The sequence below is a fragment of the Pholcus phalangioides genome, unplaced genomic scaffold (genome assembly GCF_987345545.1).
Source record: "Pholcus phalangioides strain wild (caught in Gottingen) unplaced genomic scaffold, Ppha-v1.0 ptg000039l_1, whole genome shotgun sequence".
Lineage (NCBI taxonomy): Eukaryota > Metazoa > Arthropoda > Arachnida > Araneae > Pholcidae > Pholcus > Pholcus phalangioides.
In genome coordinates this window covers 14,277,147-14,294,527 of record NW_028301625.1, presented here as the reverse complement: position 1 = coordinate 14,294,527, position 17,381 = coordinate 14,277,147, and the positions used below count along the sequence as shown (strand labels likewise).

The 17,381-nt window shown below is 36.4% G+C and overlaps 1 protein-coding gene across 3 annotated transcripts in view; it reads right to left on the bottom strand.

The window, feature by feature from the left end:
- Positions 1-17,381, bottom strand: part of LOC149065608 (uncharacterized) — an 82,474-nt gene that overhangs the window by 9,684 nt on the left and 55,409 nt on the right. For all 3 annotated transcript variants that reach the window (XM_089253772.1, XM_089253771.1, XM_089253770.1), the window contains exons 2-9: positions 12,222-12,316; positions 9,111-9,198; positions 3,702-3,977; positions 3,231-3,524; positions 1,900-2,148; positions 1,476-1,751; positions 590-1,309; positions 161-439 (exon numbers count right to left, since the gene is read on the bottom strand). In XM_089253772.1, the coding sequence (XP_089109898.1) occupies positions 161-439; positions 590-1,309; positions 1,476-1,751; positions 1,900-2,148; positions 3,231-3,524; positions 3,702-3,977; positions 9,111-9,183 (2,167 nt within the window). In that variant the 5' untranslated portion in view covers positions 9,184-9,198; positions 12,222-12,316. The remainder of the gene's footprint in view (positions 1-160; positions 440-589; positions 1,310-1,475; positions 1,752-1,899; positions 2,149-3,230; positions 3,525-3,701; positions 3,978-9,110; positions 9,199-12,221; positions 12,317-17,381) is intronic.

Here is a 17,381-nt window from a genome sequence, read left to right as displayed (position 1 = left end):
CCTATTTTTCATGAATAGACATCATTAAAATATACTATAATAACTATGAAACTAATTATGGTATACATATGTGCTCTTTGGATAGTATTCTGTATATTTTTATTATATAAATAAATATATGTTAATAAATATATATTAATATAGAAGGAAAAAAATATACCTGGAACGCATATTCCACCAAAAAATGTTTTCCCAATAGCTGTACGGAAATCTCCAGGATGGATTGAAGGTGGATCCTGAACACTGCTACATTCAAATCGTCTGTGATCAAGTACAAATGAGCGGCAGTCGGATAAAGCCTGGCATCTTCTTATACATTCAGCTGTGATACCAGGCGTTGTGCTATCACCCCGATATAATAAAGTAGATGTTGCACCAAATGGTTCGTATCCTGAAAGCTTTTCAAAAATGAGGCGTTCGGTGGGAGAACATTCTGATCCTGTTGAATAATAAAATGAAATTTAATGTTCGAGTGACTTAAATTTACAAGTATTTCACTTGTTAGGCATGAACACCGTTCAGAAGTGCGTGTTGAATGGGAACATTTCGGCATGATCAAGAAAAAAGTTGTGCTTAGTTCACTACTCACTTTGAGGTTCCTGAGCTTGATATGGTGGTTTGGGCTTCAAGGTGGTTTTTTCTTGGAACTGCGGTTGTGTATTTCCTGACAGTGCGAATGTAAATGTTGTCAAAGATGAGGTAATGGTAAGTTCTGTTTCCGATTGGGTTGTTTCCGAAGGCAAAAGAGTTGTGGTTGTCTGAGGGCACATTCTTTCATTGTAAACGATTCCTGGTCGTCTTTGTATCGCTGCAGAACCAGCGCTGGCTTTATCATCCCCACTCAAGAAACATTGCAAGCTGCTCGAAAAATATGAGAAAGATCTACAAGGAAATTTCTGGAAATTTATGCAAAGCTCACGACATGATTCAACGGTAGTGATTCCTTCAGTGATAATAACGTTCGTGTACGTGGAGTATGCATCTGGAGTTTCCACGAAAGAACAGTCTTGAACCACTGCATTACCATCGAGGCAGCTATTCTCTAAATAGCTGACTCTGGAATCTTCGCTTCTAAAATATTTGCCAGGTTCACTACGACGATCAGCCGGAGACAATTTGCATTCACCAGTATCTTCGTCATATCTAGCGGATCGGCATGTGAATTCTCTTTCTCCAAGACAGAGTTGGATGCATTCCCTGCGTCCTTCGACTTTGTCGATTGTCTTTGAATAAAGACTAGCAACCAATTCGTAACCTAAGGCTCTTTCAAAAGCCCAAGCTTTGTCAGAGCAGGCTTGAGCTTCTGGTCCTGTAAAATAGCAAAAAACATAATGACAACAATTATTAAATGTTCCATATAAGATCAGTTGGTTACACACTTAAGATTAAAATTATCTTTATTATAGTTTTCTCCTGTCATTTTTCATCCAATTAAATTTTTTTACGAAAAAAAAATTTCGCTGTATATTAAGTACCTTTCAAACAAATCTTTTCAAAATAGCTTTCCCCGTCTCTAGCAATAAGTTCATTCGTACGTCCGTTTGAGTTCCTGTCTAGTCTGTCACACCTCATGTTTTGGTATTGGTCACTAAACGCCGGACATTCCATCCCTTCGTCAAGACATCGTTGAATGCATTCCAATGTGTTCCCAAGCGATCCTGGTTTGCTTACGGGCATCAGACTTCCTTGAGCAGACCGCAACAAAAATCCAGTCATCTTTTCGAATGTCATCACGCCATTGTCACATTCCTCTGCGAATGAATAAGCCATGGGAATATTAAATAATAAAACTTAAGTTCGCGTAACTGTGAAACAAAGCAAATTGAAATAGCTGAAACAACGTTATTATGAGAATCGTTCAAATTCACGTGTATATTCTCTCTCAGAAATATTTCTCACCAAAGAAGCAGATCAGCTCCCCGTATACTGCGCCAGAATGACTCGGCAAGTCAATGCTTTTTCCCCATGTTGTAGTGCTATCTCCACTCAGTTGGCAACGATTGTCCAAATAACTGTATGACCAGCAGCTGAATGCTATTTCGGCATCGCATTGTGCCATACAATCAGCAGCCGAAGCGGCAAACTGCAGGTAGTCTGGTGCAAAAACAGCTACATCATTCTTAGTATCATACCGACAAGTTCCAGGGGCTGAAAAATGGATAAGATATTCAACATCAGTTTAAGTAGCTTACGGAATGTTAACTACTCAGAAATTGCTCATATATATATATATATATTGTATGAGTGCTAGTGCCCTTATTCGACAACTACAGTAGGACCTCCCAAATCTGAACGGATCCATAATCTACACACTTCGGGGTTTTTTTATGATGATTTTTGATGTTTTTCTCTACCTAAATTTTGTTTCGACCTTCTTTATTAAATCGGTCTTTTTATTTATTTTTTTGTACCACTTACTGTTGGTATCCACTACGATTTTCGGGCTTCGGGGAGGTATGATAGCAACTGTGTGTCTGAATGAATGTGGTTAATCAGAAAGTCAGCTTTGATCAAAAAAGAACTTTTCTTTCCTATACAGATAACCTTATTGTTTTAGAACTTGTCCAACGCTCTATTTTATTCTGTGAATTATCTAAGTGAATTTCCGAACATGCCGAAAACGTTAAGTGAAGTGGCAGTTACCATCTGCAAACGGAAACATTATGCTTTAAGTATACGTGAGAAAGTTGAACTTTTGAAAAGCTAGAACGTTGAACACCAGTAAAAATATTGTGAAGAATATTGGAATCAGAAAATCTACATTTTACGATCTTCAGAAACAAATTTTCGGATCTGAACAATGACTGCAAAAGATGTTTACAGAGAATAAGGATTTTTTTTCTATAGATAACTAGTAACCGTATGTAAATTGGAAATTATGGTTTTAATTAAATTATGTTACTATAAATGTATATACGCATTTATATTTCTTTATTAATTTTTCTTCAAAGGAAAATATGAATCAAAATACTCAAAAAGGCATATTACTGCTTTAAATATGAAAATTTAGAAAATAAAAAAAACGGGATCCACATAATCATAATCCGGAATCATCTAGGTCCCTGGGTGTCCGAATTTGATAGATCCTACTGTATTTAACTGGTATTGCACCGCTTGAAAAGCTCGGTTCAATGGATCGTCAGGCAACAGGTACAGTGAAAAAAGGTTGTATTAAAGATTGTATTGGACAATTTTTGTTGATGATTCAGAACAACTTTGAGAATACTCACGAGGAGGAGCACACTGGTTTTCCAGATAATTTCGAGAGGATCCCGGCACTTGTTTGAAAGAGAGAGGTTTAGTTCGACGAGTTTCTCGACTCATCCGACAAATATGCTGGATCTCATCATAATCAGCAGATCTACACCTGAACCGCTCTTCCGTGATGCAAAGTTTTTCACAATCTTCTTTCGTCCGAACATTCCTAATTTCTTTGTCTACGTGACCATCCAAATAAGCATCACGAACTCTGTCGAAAACCCATAATCTATCTCTACATTGAGAGTCGAATGTTTGCTTTGACACTGGAAATATAAATAAATATTTTTATTATACAAATTAATCACAATAAAAATCCGAGTTCAAATACAAATATCTTTCATCGATGTAACATACAGTATTTTTAGTCTGTGAGAAATGGAATTTCTTAGTAACTAAAAAAAATCGCATATAATATAAATGAGATTTTACTTTGACCTTACCTCCTCTGAAGCATATTTTTTCGAAGAAATTGATACCGGGTGCTCGAACAAGATCATCCCCTCTATTAACAGAATTAACGCTGTAAGATATGCAAGTGGAACTATTATAATTTAGACCAAAGGAAAGACAAGATGATTGTTGCTTGCATAAGTTGACACAGTCACGAGTGATGGCTTGTCCTGGTTGTTGAAGCATAGATTTGTAAGTTACAACTCCACTGAACGTCATCGAAACCATTTTCTCGAAAGTTTCGATGCCACCGAAGCAATCTTGAGCTGTGATTGAACACAAAACAAATTTTGTATAGTTTTAAAAAAGATGCTTTCTCTCTGCATATTTTGATTTTACTTGTGCAGTGTTAAAAACTTTTACAATTCTTTTGTTGTTTTTATACAAATACAAAGGCCACAACAGACAAAATGCCCAACGAGTTGGCTGAAAGAAGATGCCCATAAAAAATATGGATGATGAATACATATTTAAACTATATCAAAAATACAGCAACCCAATAAGAGCAATAAAAAATCATTAATTGTGATAAAATATAGCTATACAATCGAACACCAACTTAAAAAAATCTCTCTCATTTGATCCCTAGCCGATAGGTTCCCTCAATCGATACCCGGATAATTAAAAAATCCCCTAATATTACTACCCTCTTTTATACGTACATATATTTTTTTAATCCAAAAAATTTACTAGATCCGAAACTGCTAATAGAAAATTACAGATTACAAATACAGATAATTAAGTAACAATAAATGCAGAAAAGATAGTTTGAAAAAACAAAAAATTAAAAATGTTTATTAGTGGTCAAGGAGTAAAGATGTCACCCGTATACTGACCACTGGAAACACCAGATAAAATTAGATACAGTTGATGCCTAAATAATGTGTTAAAGCAATGTATTCATTGCTTATTTTCACTTGCTTAATTTTATTTTTGTTCGTTTATTTCATTATTTTTTGCATACCTCTGTATTTTCTTTATGATGTAAATGCTGAATCTGCATTTCACTAGTACGTAAAAAATAAAAATTTATGTACAATATATCAAAAATAGTTTTTATTTCTCAGACTCTAAATATAAACTTTATATACATATTTTTGTGCACCTTATGATACATTTGCATAAATTTTAAATACGGAATCATTTTTATCAGTAGGTCAATTAAGATAAATTTATCATTTATTTATTCATTTTACATTTTGTATTCTGGAGAGAGAGAGAGAGGTCAAGTCATCTACAGAGTATTTATCAATGGATTTTAGCATTATCCAGTGTACGTGCAAAAGAGGCTAATGAGTGCGAGTATTTTGTCGTATCAACCTCCCCCTTCCATAAACTAGGTGCTAAAAATGGTGAAAGTTGGGAAAAAATGACTGAATTAAACAAAGAGAGATAAAGGAGAACATAGAGACACATGTTCTCAGGCAAAGGCAGAAATCAGGGGGAAAAAACACATCGGAAAAAAATCATTTTTGTTTTGTTTTTCGTGTCAGTTTCTATTTGCGACTTTGCCATTGTTTTGTTAGGTACAAACTGGATTCTGACGGACGTGTGTAAGAGATTGTGACTCGATGCGGAAGCTGCAGTTCAATCACACTGACGTTTGAACTCTTCCCAATAAAATTGGGCACTCACAGCTCGTAGTGTTTTGATGTAGAATAAGTGTTGCACACACACAACCACGTGTAACGAGAGTGGAAATATCAGGCATTTTGGATCCACTCTCTGGATCTAATAACTTTACGACCATTGGAACTGTTGGGATTATTCACATGCAAATGACTAATCAAGGCCTTTCAACGTTAGAAAAGGGGTGAAAGGTTCTATAAGCAATACATTCATTTTCTGTTCTTTGTTCTTCCTGAATTATACAATGGTTTTAAAAAATACAGCTGATTGTTTAATGAATGAGAAAAGATAAATTGTGACGTTCACGTAAAATTGGTAAATTTTAATGAGATAATTTTTCAAGTTAATGTGGAGTACTAATTCGATAAAACGAACCGATATAGTCCTGAATACAATAATTTCTATTAAATGTATTTTTAATTACTCCATCCGATCGGATGGAGCACTTTTGACAAAAACCGTTTTATCCTGAAGAGCCACATGCCATTATGCCTGAAAAGAAAAGTGTTGTGCTACCAGCACTGACATATGGAGCTAAAACATGGACACTCACAAGCAAGACGATACAAAGGCTACAGACAACACAAAGGAGCATAGAAAAATAAACACAAGAAGAGACAGAAAATGAATCACTTGGATAAGAAGCCACACAAAGGTATATGATATCATGGAAAGAATTGAACGTTTAGAATGGAAATAGGCTGGACATACTGCAAGAAGACAGGGCAACAGATGGACCGCAAGTATTCTGAATTGGTGCCTCCATGGTGTTAAACGTCCGAGAAGGCGTCCGCAAACAAGATGGATCGACGAGATCCTGAAAGTGGCTGGAGTCAACTGGATGGCAAAAGCATCAGACAGAGTAAAATGGAAAAATTTAGAAGAGACCTTCATCCAGCAGTAGATTGAAAATGGTTGATGATGATGATGATGATGTATTTTTAATTTCCGCAACTAGGAACTTCTCGTGAATCAAACCAGTATCGTAACTAGGCAGGTGCAACAGGTGCACCCACACAGGGCCCAGAATGGGCCTAAATGGACCAGAAGGCGTCTAAATGTAAATTCTTGCACAAGGCACAGGAATGGCTAGTTACGGCACTGAATCAAACCACAATTTTAAACGATAAATATGCATTAGAAATGTACTTTGTTTATAATTTACATTTAAAATAAATTTTGGAATGTATCTTTCTTATAAATGCATCACATGGACTAAAAGGACTTGACATTTTTTGCCGATACCTCGGTAAACTACTGGTGTAAAAACTTCCGGATACATTACCACAAACGTTTCCATCCCGGAAACACCGTCACCTGAAAACACCATTTTAAAATGTCTAATTTTATCGAAAGTCCAACTCATCGTTTCACTTCCTAACCATAGAACCATGGTAAACCTCACTAGACACTCTTTAAAAAACATAATAAGTGAATATTATCCATTTAAATAATCCACACGAACAGCATTCATTGGATGATTATAAAAGCTTAGAAGATTATCTTCACACATGAATTATCAGGAAAGGGTAGATAAAATATATACTTCATTATCTCATCACAGTGGAATTAACGATGATTGATGATGTTTTCCTTCACTTTCCAACGACAAAACACAAAACTTTCGCTTAATCTTGTTTTGAATATAATACTGGAACGCGCGATATTCCTGTACATACAGGGTGATTCAGGAAAGATGGGAAAAACTTTAAGAGGTGATAGCACACACCAATACAAACAATCGTCATCAAATAATGCGTGGTCTAACATGAAACGCAAACGCGTTTCGAAACGGCCACCCCGCAAACGTTAAAACGGCATCCCTGTTGAAATTTATCGGGAGAAAAACACCATGCATGCAAATGTAACCTGGGGAAGAAGAAGAAACCGTACGCAAATTTTCGTCACAAGGAATAAAAAGTGTGGACGCCAGCGCGCCATTATTCCATACGTTACAACTGTTAGAACGGTTTCACGCTGGAATAACTTCACACAAGGGCTGGCTTCCGCGCCTTTCATTCACTGTGACGCAGATTTGCATACGGTTTCTTCTTCTTCACCAGGTTACATTTGCATGCATGGCGTTCTTTTTCTCCCGATAAATTTCAAGAGGAATGCCGTTTTAACGTTCGCAAAGCGGCCGTTTCGAAACGCGCTAGCGCGTTTGCGTTTCATGTTAGCAGTTAGACCATGCATTCTTTGATGACAATTGTTTGTATTGGTGTGTGTGTCACCTCTTAAAGTTTTTCTCATCCTTTCTGAATCACCCTATATTTTAAAAATGGTAAATGAATCACTTAACCAATCAGAAATAATTCCAATCCATTTAACTTCATTTAATAGATTTTGGGTAAAAGACTCGAACTGTAAGAACGTATGTATATGCTGGAACGTATGCTGGAACATTGGAACGTATGTATATGCTGAATGGCCCTATGCAATGGACGGCGACAAAATTCTGCTAATAGCTCGCAAATGACATCAGGGCCACTAGATGATGACGTATATGTAGAAAGACGTCACTCTCCCCTGTTAATACAACAAATATGGAAAACTGGCTGAATGAAGAAAACTGGCTTTCTCCCTGAAACACCGATATCTTTTCATTCAGCCAGTTTTCCGTATGTGTTGTACAGGGTGGTTAAAAATAAACTGACGCTACTAAGATGTATGTAGCGCCCATTCTGGTTGATATATTTTGATGAAACTTGGTAATAGAATTTAATAAAAAAAAGTTCGATTCTGACCACCAGGTGAAAAATGTGGCGATTTTTTTTTACCGCAGTTACCTTTTTTCTCGTGGTCCAAATAACATATGTACCAAGTTTCAATGAAATACGTCCACCACGACGGGCGCTACATGGGTCGGAGTAAAGTCAGTATAATTAAGCTCAGTAGTGTCAGTTCACATTCGACCAACGTAGCGCCCGTTGTGGTGGACGTATTTCATTGAAACTTGGTATACACGTTTAGACCATGGGGGGAAAAACTGCGATAAAATAGTGCCACTTTTTCACCTGGTGGTAAAAATCAAACAATTTTTTAATTGAATCTTCTCCCCCTCCCCATGGTCAATATATCCTATACACCAAGTTTCATCAAAATATCTCCATCAGAATGGGCGCTACATACGTCTGAGTAGAGTCAGTTTAATTGTAACCACTCTGTATTAACAGGGGAGAGTGACGTCTTTCTACAAAAATTCACTTAGTAGTTTCAACCTGTAAAGTAGTTTCCTTCACAACACTTTTGTGTACTATATAGAAAGTAGCTTCACGGCAACTTTATTAACGCTTTCAGAGAGTAGCTAGTGTAAAATAGTACCGATGCTACTAAACGTCCTTGAAAGAACAAAACTGTCGAGACATTTATAAATATATCGAAGGTGATTTTCTGAGCGAAATGAAAAATATCGTGTTGTAGCAGTTTTGAAATCTTCTAAAAAATATCATTATAGAGGGATTTATCGTAATATAGGATAAAAGATATCGTTGTATTGAGAGCAGTACCGTCTTAACGCATGGGGGCCTCAGAAAAATAAGAAGTGGTTTAGTTTTTCGAGAATTTGCCAGGCAGGGCCCATGTTGCTCTTAAGACGGCCCTGATCGAGAGGGGATTAAAAAAAAATATCGCTGTAGAAAGATTTATATAAGTAATATCGAGTATCGTTTGTAGCGAAATTTCACTGTAATTGAAATTTTGTTAAATCAAAGAACGCGAAAACGTAAAAGCAGGGTATAGTACTACGTATTTGTTTTTCATGTACTTACCATCCGCCATAAAGGAGAGAGTAGCAGATAAAGTCACCATCGTCAGGAGGCTGAACCATGGCACATCGGCCATTCCTGATACGTCGTTCTAACGATACAGAAGGGAGAGAGAAAAAAAATCAGTTTTTAAAAACCACAAAAGTAAATTAGACAAGTGGATAAGTACTATAGTAACGTATAATAAGTGGATATAGGGATTTTAAAGCCATTAGCAGGTCAGCCTTGGTCAGCTCACGTATTGAGTTATACGAAGAAAAATTCCAAACAGTACCGGGATACTTTTCATCGTCCCACCCTGGAATGATAAGCTCCTCAAATTACCCCCAGCTTTTTACATGGCATCACTATAGTTACGGATGTTACCAGGGCAACAGGTACCTAAATTTATTGGATCAATCAATATATAATCATTGGAGCATCAAGGGGAAATTCGAAAAATTGAAATTTAAATATGAAATCTAATCGAACGTAAAATAAGAACCCGAATCAAACCGATTTTCTTGTTTTTTTTAAAAGAGTAAAGAAATAAATTTTAAGAAACATGAATGCATAATATGAGAAGAGACAATAAATATCTGTACAATTTTTGAACGCCTTTTGAGCATTTTTCAAATTGGAACTATACCTCTACGACTGACGGTTGATGTCATAGAGGTCAGTCGTAGAGGTATAGTTCCAATTTGAAAAATGCTCAAAAGGCGTTCAAAAATTACCCTGTACCAGTTTTACAGTGGAAATACAGTGTGTAACGAAATTTAAAATAAAAAATTGAATTTTTATACGTTCCCCTTGTTCTTCCAGTTAAAAAGTTGTTGCCCTGCATCTATCTCCTGAAGCTAACAGAAAAAAATTCCATGTTCCTGATGAAAATGAAATATTCGCTAAGATATTTGAATTCAAAAATCGGAGAAAAGTTATGAAAGAACATCAAAAAATAATTAACAATGCTTATTTCCATCATTTTTATGCTGTCCTTTACCAACTTTTCTCTGATTTTTGAATTGGAATATATATCTCAGCGAATATTGTGCTTAGAAACTTGGAATTGTTTTTGTTGTTGTTGGCCTCAAGAGAGACAGGGCAACAACTTCCTAATTGGAAGTTAGAGGACAGGGGAACCGTGTAACAATTTATTTATATTTTCATTCTCAAAATTGGTACAGGGTAATTTTTGAACACCTTTTGAACATTCCTTAAATTGAAACTATGCCTTTACGACGGACGGTTGATCAGATAAAGGCCGCATTAGGACTTGCAGGACATAAATAACAGGGCGTATGGCCAGTGCCGCAACTACATATTTTGTCACCCGGGGCAAGCCTGAGTTTTGGCGCCCCTTGCATGGAGAGGAAGCAGTTAAAGGATGAGTTCGGCGTCCCTTCTGGTTCAGCACCCGGGGCACCAGACCCGCCTGCTCCCCCCTAGTTGCGGCCCTGCGTATGGCGTTTTACTGACGAACCGTTGATTCTAGAAGCATACTTCCAATTAGAAAAAGTATCCAAATAACGTTAGTACTCAGATATGTTATTCATGTTTCAAGGGTTTTTATAATTATTAAAATAAAAAATGACTAACTTTTAACACGTTAACTTTTTATACAGTCCCCATGTGCGCAAACCCAGTTAGAAAGTTGTTGCCCGGACTGTAATGTCGAATTCAAATATCTTAGCTAATAATACACTTGGAAACATGACACTGGTTTTTGGGCACACGGGGGCTGTATAAAAAGTTAATTTTTTTTTATTTTAACAACTATACACCCCCCCCCCCCTTGAAACATGAATAACATATCTGAGTACTAACGTTATTTGGATGCTTTTCTAATTGGAACTATGGCCCTAGGATCAATGGTCCGTCAGTAAAATACCATACGCCCTGTTACCTATGCACCCTCTGTATGTACAAGGTGTTTTTTCACCAAAATGACAGAAAAAATCAATCCGTATTCATTGATTGGATCATTAGATCATTGGATTATCGTTCAGGAACGATATGAATGAACGGGTTTTGTCCATTTATATGCATATATACAGTATAATGAGCTCATGCGTCGAGATGGCCCTGCCTTCTACGCAACCTACCATACATTTCAATATACCCTCCACGGCCGTAGCGAAAGGTGTAGGGGGTACTTACGGGTCCTGTCTCCTCCAGAAGAGAAAATGACAGATATATACAGGGTGATTTCATAATTGCCCTTGTTGCAGTTTACTGACAAACCGTTGATCCCAGAGACATACTTTCAACTACAAAAAGTTATCCATGTTGCAAGGGGTGGTATATTTTTATCGAAACAAAAATTAAGTTTTTAAACGGCTACCCTGTGTCTTCAGAAACCCAATTAGAAAGTTGTTGCCATGCCCAGAGGCCAATAAAAAATAGTAATAATAAAATAATTAAAACATCACGTTTTCAATTGCAATATTTGCCGAGATATTTGAATTAAAAAAATCGGAGTAAAGGTGAGAAAGAACAGCATAAACTAACGGATGATTCTTCTTTCTTTCTCTGATTTATGCTGTTCTTCCCTAACTTTCCTCTGATTTTCCAATTCAAATATTCCTGCGAATATTCAAAACGTGGATTTTCTTTTTGGCCTCAGGAGAGACAGGGCAAAAACTTTTTACTTGGGTTTTTGAGGACAGGGTGCCCGTATAAAATGTTAATTTTTTTTATTTTGATAACGATACAACCCCTTGCAACATGAATGACGTATTTGAGTTTTACACGTTATTTGAATACTTTTTCTAACTGGAAGTATAGATAGAGATAAATAACCACAGCCAGTAAAATACGGCCAGTTGGATTAACTAATCAGCCACTATAATGAGTTCATGCATTGACATGGCCCTGCTTTCTACGCAATCTGCCATACATTTCATATACTCTCCAAGGCCACAGCGAAAGGCGGAGGGGGGAACCTATGGGGTCCTGTCTCCTCCAAAAATGTAGAAAAATGACAGATATATATATACAGTCGACAACTCGTGATAACGACCCCACGTTATAGCAATGGTTCGTCAGTAAAATACCACATATTCCATGTTACCCATGCACCCCGAGTAAAAATTTTAAAAATTTATTTCTCAAGTGTTCACACAAAAAACTCACAGCGAAAGGATCGGTGTAGTTGTATTGTCGTATTTCCGAGAGGGATGCCGTCTTGGATCCTGTCTCCGGGTCCGTTCTGCTAATTTTCCTTCATCCTGAAAAAAATACAGAATGTACCGAATGAATAAAAATATAAACTTTTAGATACGCGGGTACAAATAAGTACTCATCGATAATAGCGTTATTATGTTTTCGAATTAAAAAGTACGGACACCTATGGATGACAACATTTCAACAGAGTAGGAGAAGGCGAAACAGTTAGCCAATTCGTGACTAGCAATAGATCAAATTGTTACCTGTTTTTACCACTATCAAAAGCAATATTTTACCAATTTTGAGACACAAAGCTAACGGGTATAACCAACGAAAGATTCTCCTTGCTTGTTTGTTTTTTTTGGGTTTTTTTTTGCCATGCAATAATATAATATGAATTAAAATTGATTGATCTATCAATGATATATCCAGTACTTGTGTGGTTTCCCAAATCGGCAATACAATTAATTCCCTATGGAGCAAGGTGATTATTATTGATTAGGTCAAGAAATTTTCAGTAGTTTTTCTAAAATTGTGATATCTTTATGGTATCGTGGTTGAGGGTAACGCCTACCAGTCAGCAATGAGGTGGTTATGTAGGCCTATATACATTCACGTGCCAGTAATGTAAGCATGAAACTCAGTTAACAGGATAAAAACTTTCTTTTAAATTCTGTGAAAAGATGGATATTATTATGATTTTAAAGATTTATTATAGCTGTTAATTATAGCAGAAAAATAAGAGTTCATACCGTCGTGAAATTGAGGAGTGATACAATAAATGAGACCTTTCATGGTTCAGTCTGTGTCAGCAAAATAATTTTTGTAATATGAAATTCTATTCAAAAAAAACATCTCGGAGAGAATCAACTGTGAGACGAATAATCACTTTCACGATTGGAGACCTGTTCATTCGCTAATATTAGAGCACAATGATATAAACTACGATGGTAATGCAGATATAGCAATTTATAACCTGACCGAGCAAAGAAATTGAAATTTGCTTAAAACGAGAAGTCCGTTGCAACAACTATTTTCCCCATAGACTTAAGATATAAATAGACCGCGCACGCTATTCATAAAACTTGTCGAACGTGAAGAAAAGATGAGCAGTATTGTCGGGGAAAGAACAGGTTCTGCGCTATTACATTTGGCGCGTTTTCGCAGAAGCTAGGATGTTGCTGTAACGAAATTTGACTCAATTCGATCAAGTTGATGAAAACTTTCCTTCATTTTTTCAATGAATTTCACTCATTTTTATGTGAAATATTTAGGGAGTATCAGATTTGAAAAAATAAATTCTATAAAATAAACAAATATTGGAAAACGGAATTTATTTATTTTCCATTAAGTGATAATTCTTAATAATTTCTTAACACATGGGTTTTTAAATTTTAATTGAATATATAATATTTGAAGGAAGTGAATATAAACAGTATAAATTTCATGAAATAAATTTTTTTGGCACAGTTTTTAATAGCTTTCTAAATATCTATACACACACAGGAAACAAAATATTGTATACAACAAATATATAATGTTTATGTTACTGTAAATTTGATAAATCCGTAGTGCGCGTTATCTTCAGAAATTATGCATAATAGTTGGTAAATATATGCATAATTACCAATATTTTTAGTAAGTTTGATGAATTTCGTAGCATTTATCACTTTTTACGAATGAATCGAATAATTCTCAAAATGAAGTTAGTAAGTTTAATGAATATGGAAAAAATCCATGCTGAAATATCACTTTATTTCAACAACTTAGTTCTGTCCGTATGAGATGCGTGCACTACACATATTTCGCCATAAAAATTAAATTAATAATAAATGCGAAGATAGAGAGAGATTTTTTTTCATCGGCTTAGTTCATGTTGGCTTTTGCTGTATTTATCAGCATATGCAAACATAACCGTTACGAAGAGGGGTAAAAATACTATTATTTTTAGAGGTTGTTATGCATTTTTATGCAAAACTGCAATTGTCTAGAGGGGGGGGGGAAGTTTTCCTCACATTCTATTTAAATAGAATATTTTTCATAAATTTCTCCATCTGAAAAGCATATTTTCTTCCAAGTTGAGCAAAACTCGAATGAACTCACTAGCTCGCCAAATCTCGCCAAATCTTGCGGAGACGTATATTTCAGTTAAAACTTCATAAAACTCACAATTTCAATCATTTATTGCCAAAAATTCTATTAAAACATTTAATAATGATTCATGCCATTTGAATTTTACCAAAACTTGGAACTTTAATTGAATTAAATCCAAAATGGAGTCGTTAGAAACTGAGATTACGTCAGAAATCCATTGCATCGTCAATTTAATATTCCAATTTTTAATTTATAAGAAGGGGAATAAGCAAAAAAGTATTCCTTTGTGAAAGGATAATGTTCCTCCTTTCCTAAACCGTTCAGAACATCCGAAAGCTGCACACGTGGTGACCATTCTAATGAAAAATAAGACAGCACTTGGAGATCGTCATACGAACAGCCATAAGGAAAGCATTGCCAGCGAGATTCCCTGACCAGCCTTTCGACCGGAATCACGTGACTCCGGATCTTTGCTTCACATTGTAACCCCTCGCGCGCACTCTATAGTATTATTACTCTGTGATTTTCCCCATAGTTGTGAGCTCTCGTTATAACGGATTTTTACCGTATTTTCCTAATTATTACACTGTATGCCAAAATATACTCGATATGAAAAACTGACAACGTTTTCACTAAATAGAATGAATAGTTGACTTCTTTTCCTATGCATGATTTATGAGCTGATATCTCAAAGTAACAGAAAGGTATTCAAGCCGCGGCCCAGAACTACTATGTATTTATGTAACTCAATAAGCAGTTTTAAACTTGCTCAGACAAATATTGTTCTAATACAATGTTTTTAATACTGAGTCCTGTCACCTGTTTTTGTTTTTCCCGAGGGCGTCTAATAACATTGGTATTTTGCACCATTTGATCAACATACAGTACATAGTGCAATATGGTAAACCAGCGGTGCCCAACCCCCGGCCCACTGGCCAAATGTGACTCCGCCAAGGGGTTTCCTTCCGGCCCTTTTGAAAGGTGTTCCGGTAGGAAAGTATGATAAAAAAAACCCTGATCTTTTCATAAAAATACTGTAAAATCATAATCCATACGGGACATCGCCAATCGTAGCCGGTCAATTTGTCGCAATCAACTTGTCGCGCTCAACTCGTCGCGCATCAATTTGTCGCAGTGCCAATTCGTCGCGGTACAAATTCGTCGCAGAGCCAATTCGTCGCGATACAAATTCGTCGCGATACAAATTCGTCGCGGTACAAATTCGTCGCAGAGCCAATTCGTCGCGGTACAAATTCGTCGCAGAGCCAATTCGTCGCGGTACAAATTCGTCGCAGAGCCAATTCGTCGCGGTACAAATTCGTCGCAGTGACAATTTGTCGTGTAACCAATTCGTCGGGACGTCAATTTATCGCAGAGTCAACTCGTCACGCGATCTGTATGTAGGTTTTTTTGTCTCATACGTGAAAAAATAAACATGAAGAAAAGTTTTTTTCCATCAAGAAATGCACACAGTTTACTAAATTTTTTTTTTTGTCATTTCGAAAAAAATCATCGAAATTACATCGAAATTAAAATTACAATTGATATTAATGTTTTATTATTTAATTATTGTAAATGTTAAAAAAATCATTTTTTCTATGATAAAATTTTAAAATTCTGTAAAAAAATGTCGGTGTTTATGATATTCCCCAAATTACAGTACAGCGGAGGCTGTCTTTAAGTGTAAACTTGTATCTGTCCCATGTGGAATCGAGACTCCCACCAACATTAACCACTACAGTATCTCCACAAGAACCTGAAATAATTAATAATTTAATTTAATTAATATTTCATTTTCACCGGATAAGCCACACTTGTCGCTTTCTCTCGAGATTTGCATTACTCGTAGCGAGGGGAGTTGGGGCGCACACCGAGATGATAAATTGCGATCACATACATTTTCAAAATTTAATTTGCACCGGATAAGTTGCTCAAGTTAAAAACTCAAAAAATCCAACCAATAAAGTTCATAGGTTACATTCGAGCAAATGCAACCGATAATCTTATTGGTTGAATTTTTCAAGTTTTATAAAAGGACTTTTAGAACACTTTCATAGTGTAATGCTAGCCTTAGATATATTGTCGGTAAAAAATTCCTCAAAGATGTATTCCCTACATGGCAGATACATATTCAATAGTGAATTAGGGCCATTCAAGTATTACGTGAGCAGATTTTCAGCCATTTTTGACCCCCTCCCCCTTGTCAGCAAAAATCAGCAAAACACTGACCCCCATCCCCTCCCCCGTCAGCAAAATTTCACCAGAAGCTTAGAATATTTCATATCTTCAAAAAGGGGTGGTTGATGACGTAAGCGACCTTCAACCCCCCCCCCCCCCGCCATCAAAAGTCAACAAATCCGAAACTCCCTCCCCGATCCTGACGTAATACTTGAATGACCCCTTAGGCAAATTGTGCTTTGGGATGGGCATTGATCCTAATTTATCATCTTGGTGTGTTCCCGCAACACCCCTCGCTGCGAGAAATGGAGATCCCGCCAGAAAGCGGGAGTGCGGCTTATACGGTGAAAATTTAATTTTGAAAATTTATTTTATCGTAATTTATCATCTTGGTGTGTTCGCCCAACGCCACTCGCTGTGAGAAATGGAGATCCCGCCAGAAAGCGGGAGTGCGGCTTATACGGTGAAAATTTAATTTTGAAAATTTATTTTATCGTAATTTATCATCTTGGTGTGTTCGCCCAACGCCACTCGCTGCGAGAAATGGAGATCCCGCCAGAAAGCGGGAGTGCGGCTTATACGGTGAAAATTTAATTTTGAAAATTTATTTTATCGTAATTTATCATCTTGGTGTGTTCGCCCAACGCCACTCGCTGTGAGAAATGGAGATCCCGCCAGAAAGCGGGAGTGCGGCTTATACGGTGAAAATTTAATTTTGAAAATTTATTTTATCGTAATTTATCATCTTGGTGTGTTCGCCCAACGCCACTCGCTGCGAGAAATGGAGATCCCGCCAGAAAGCGGGAGTGCGGCTTATACGGTGAAAATTTAATTTTGAAAATTTATTTTATCGTA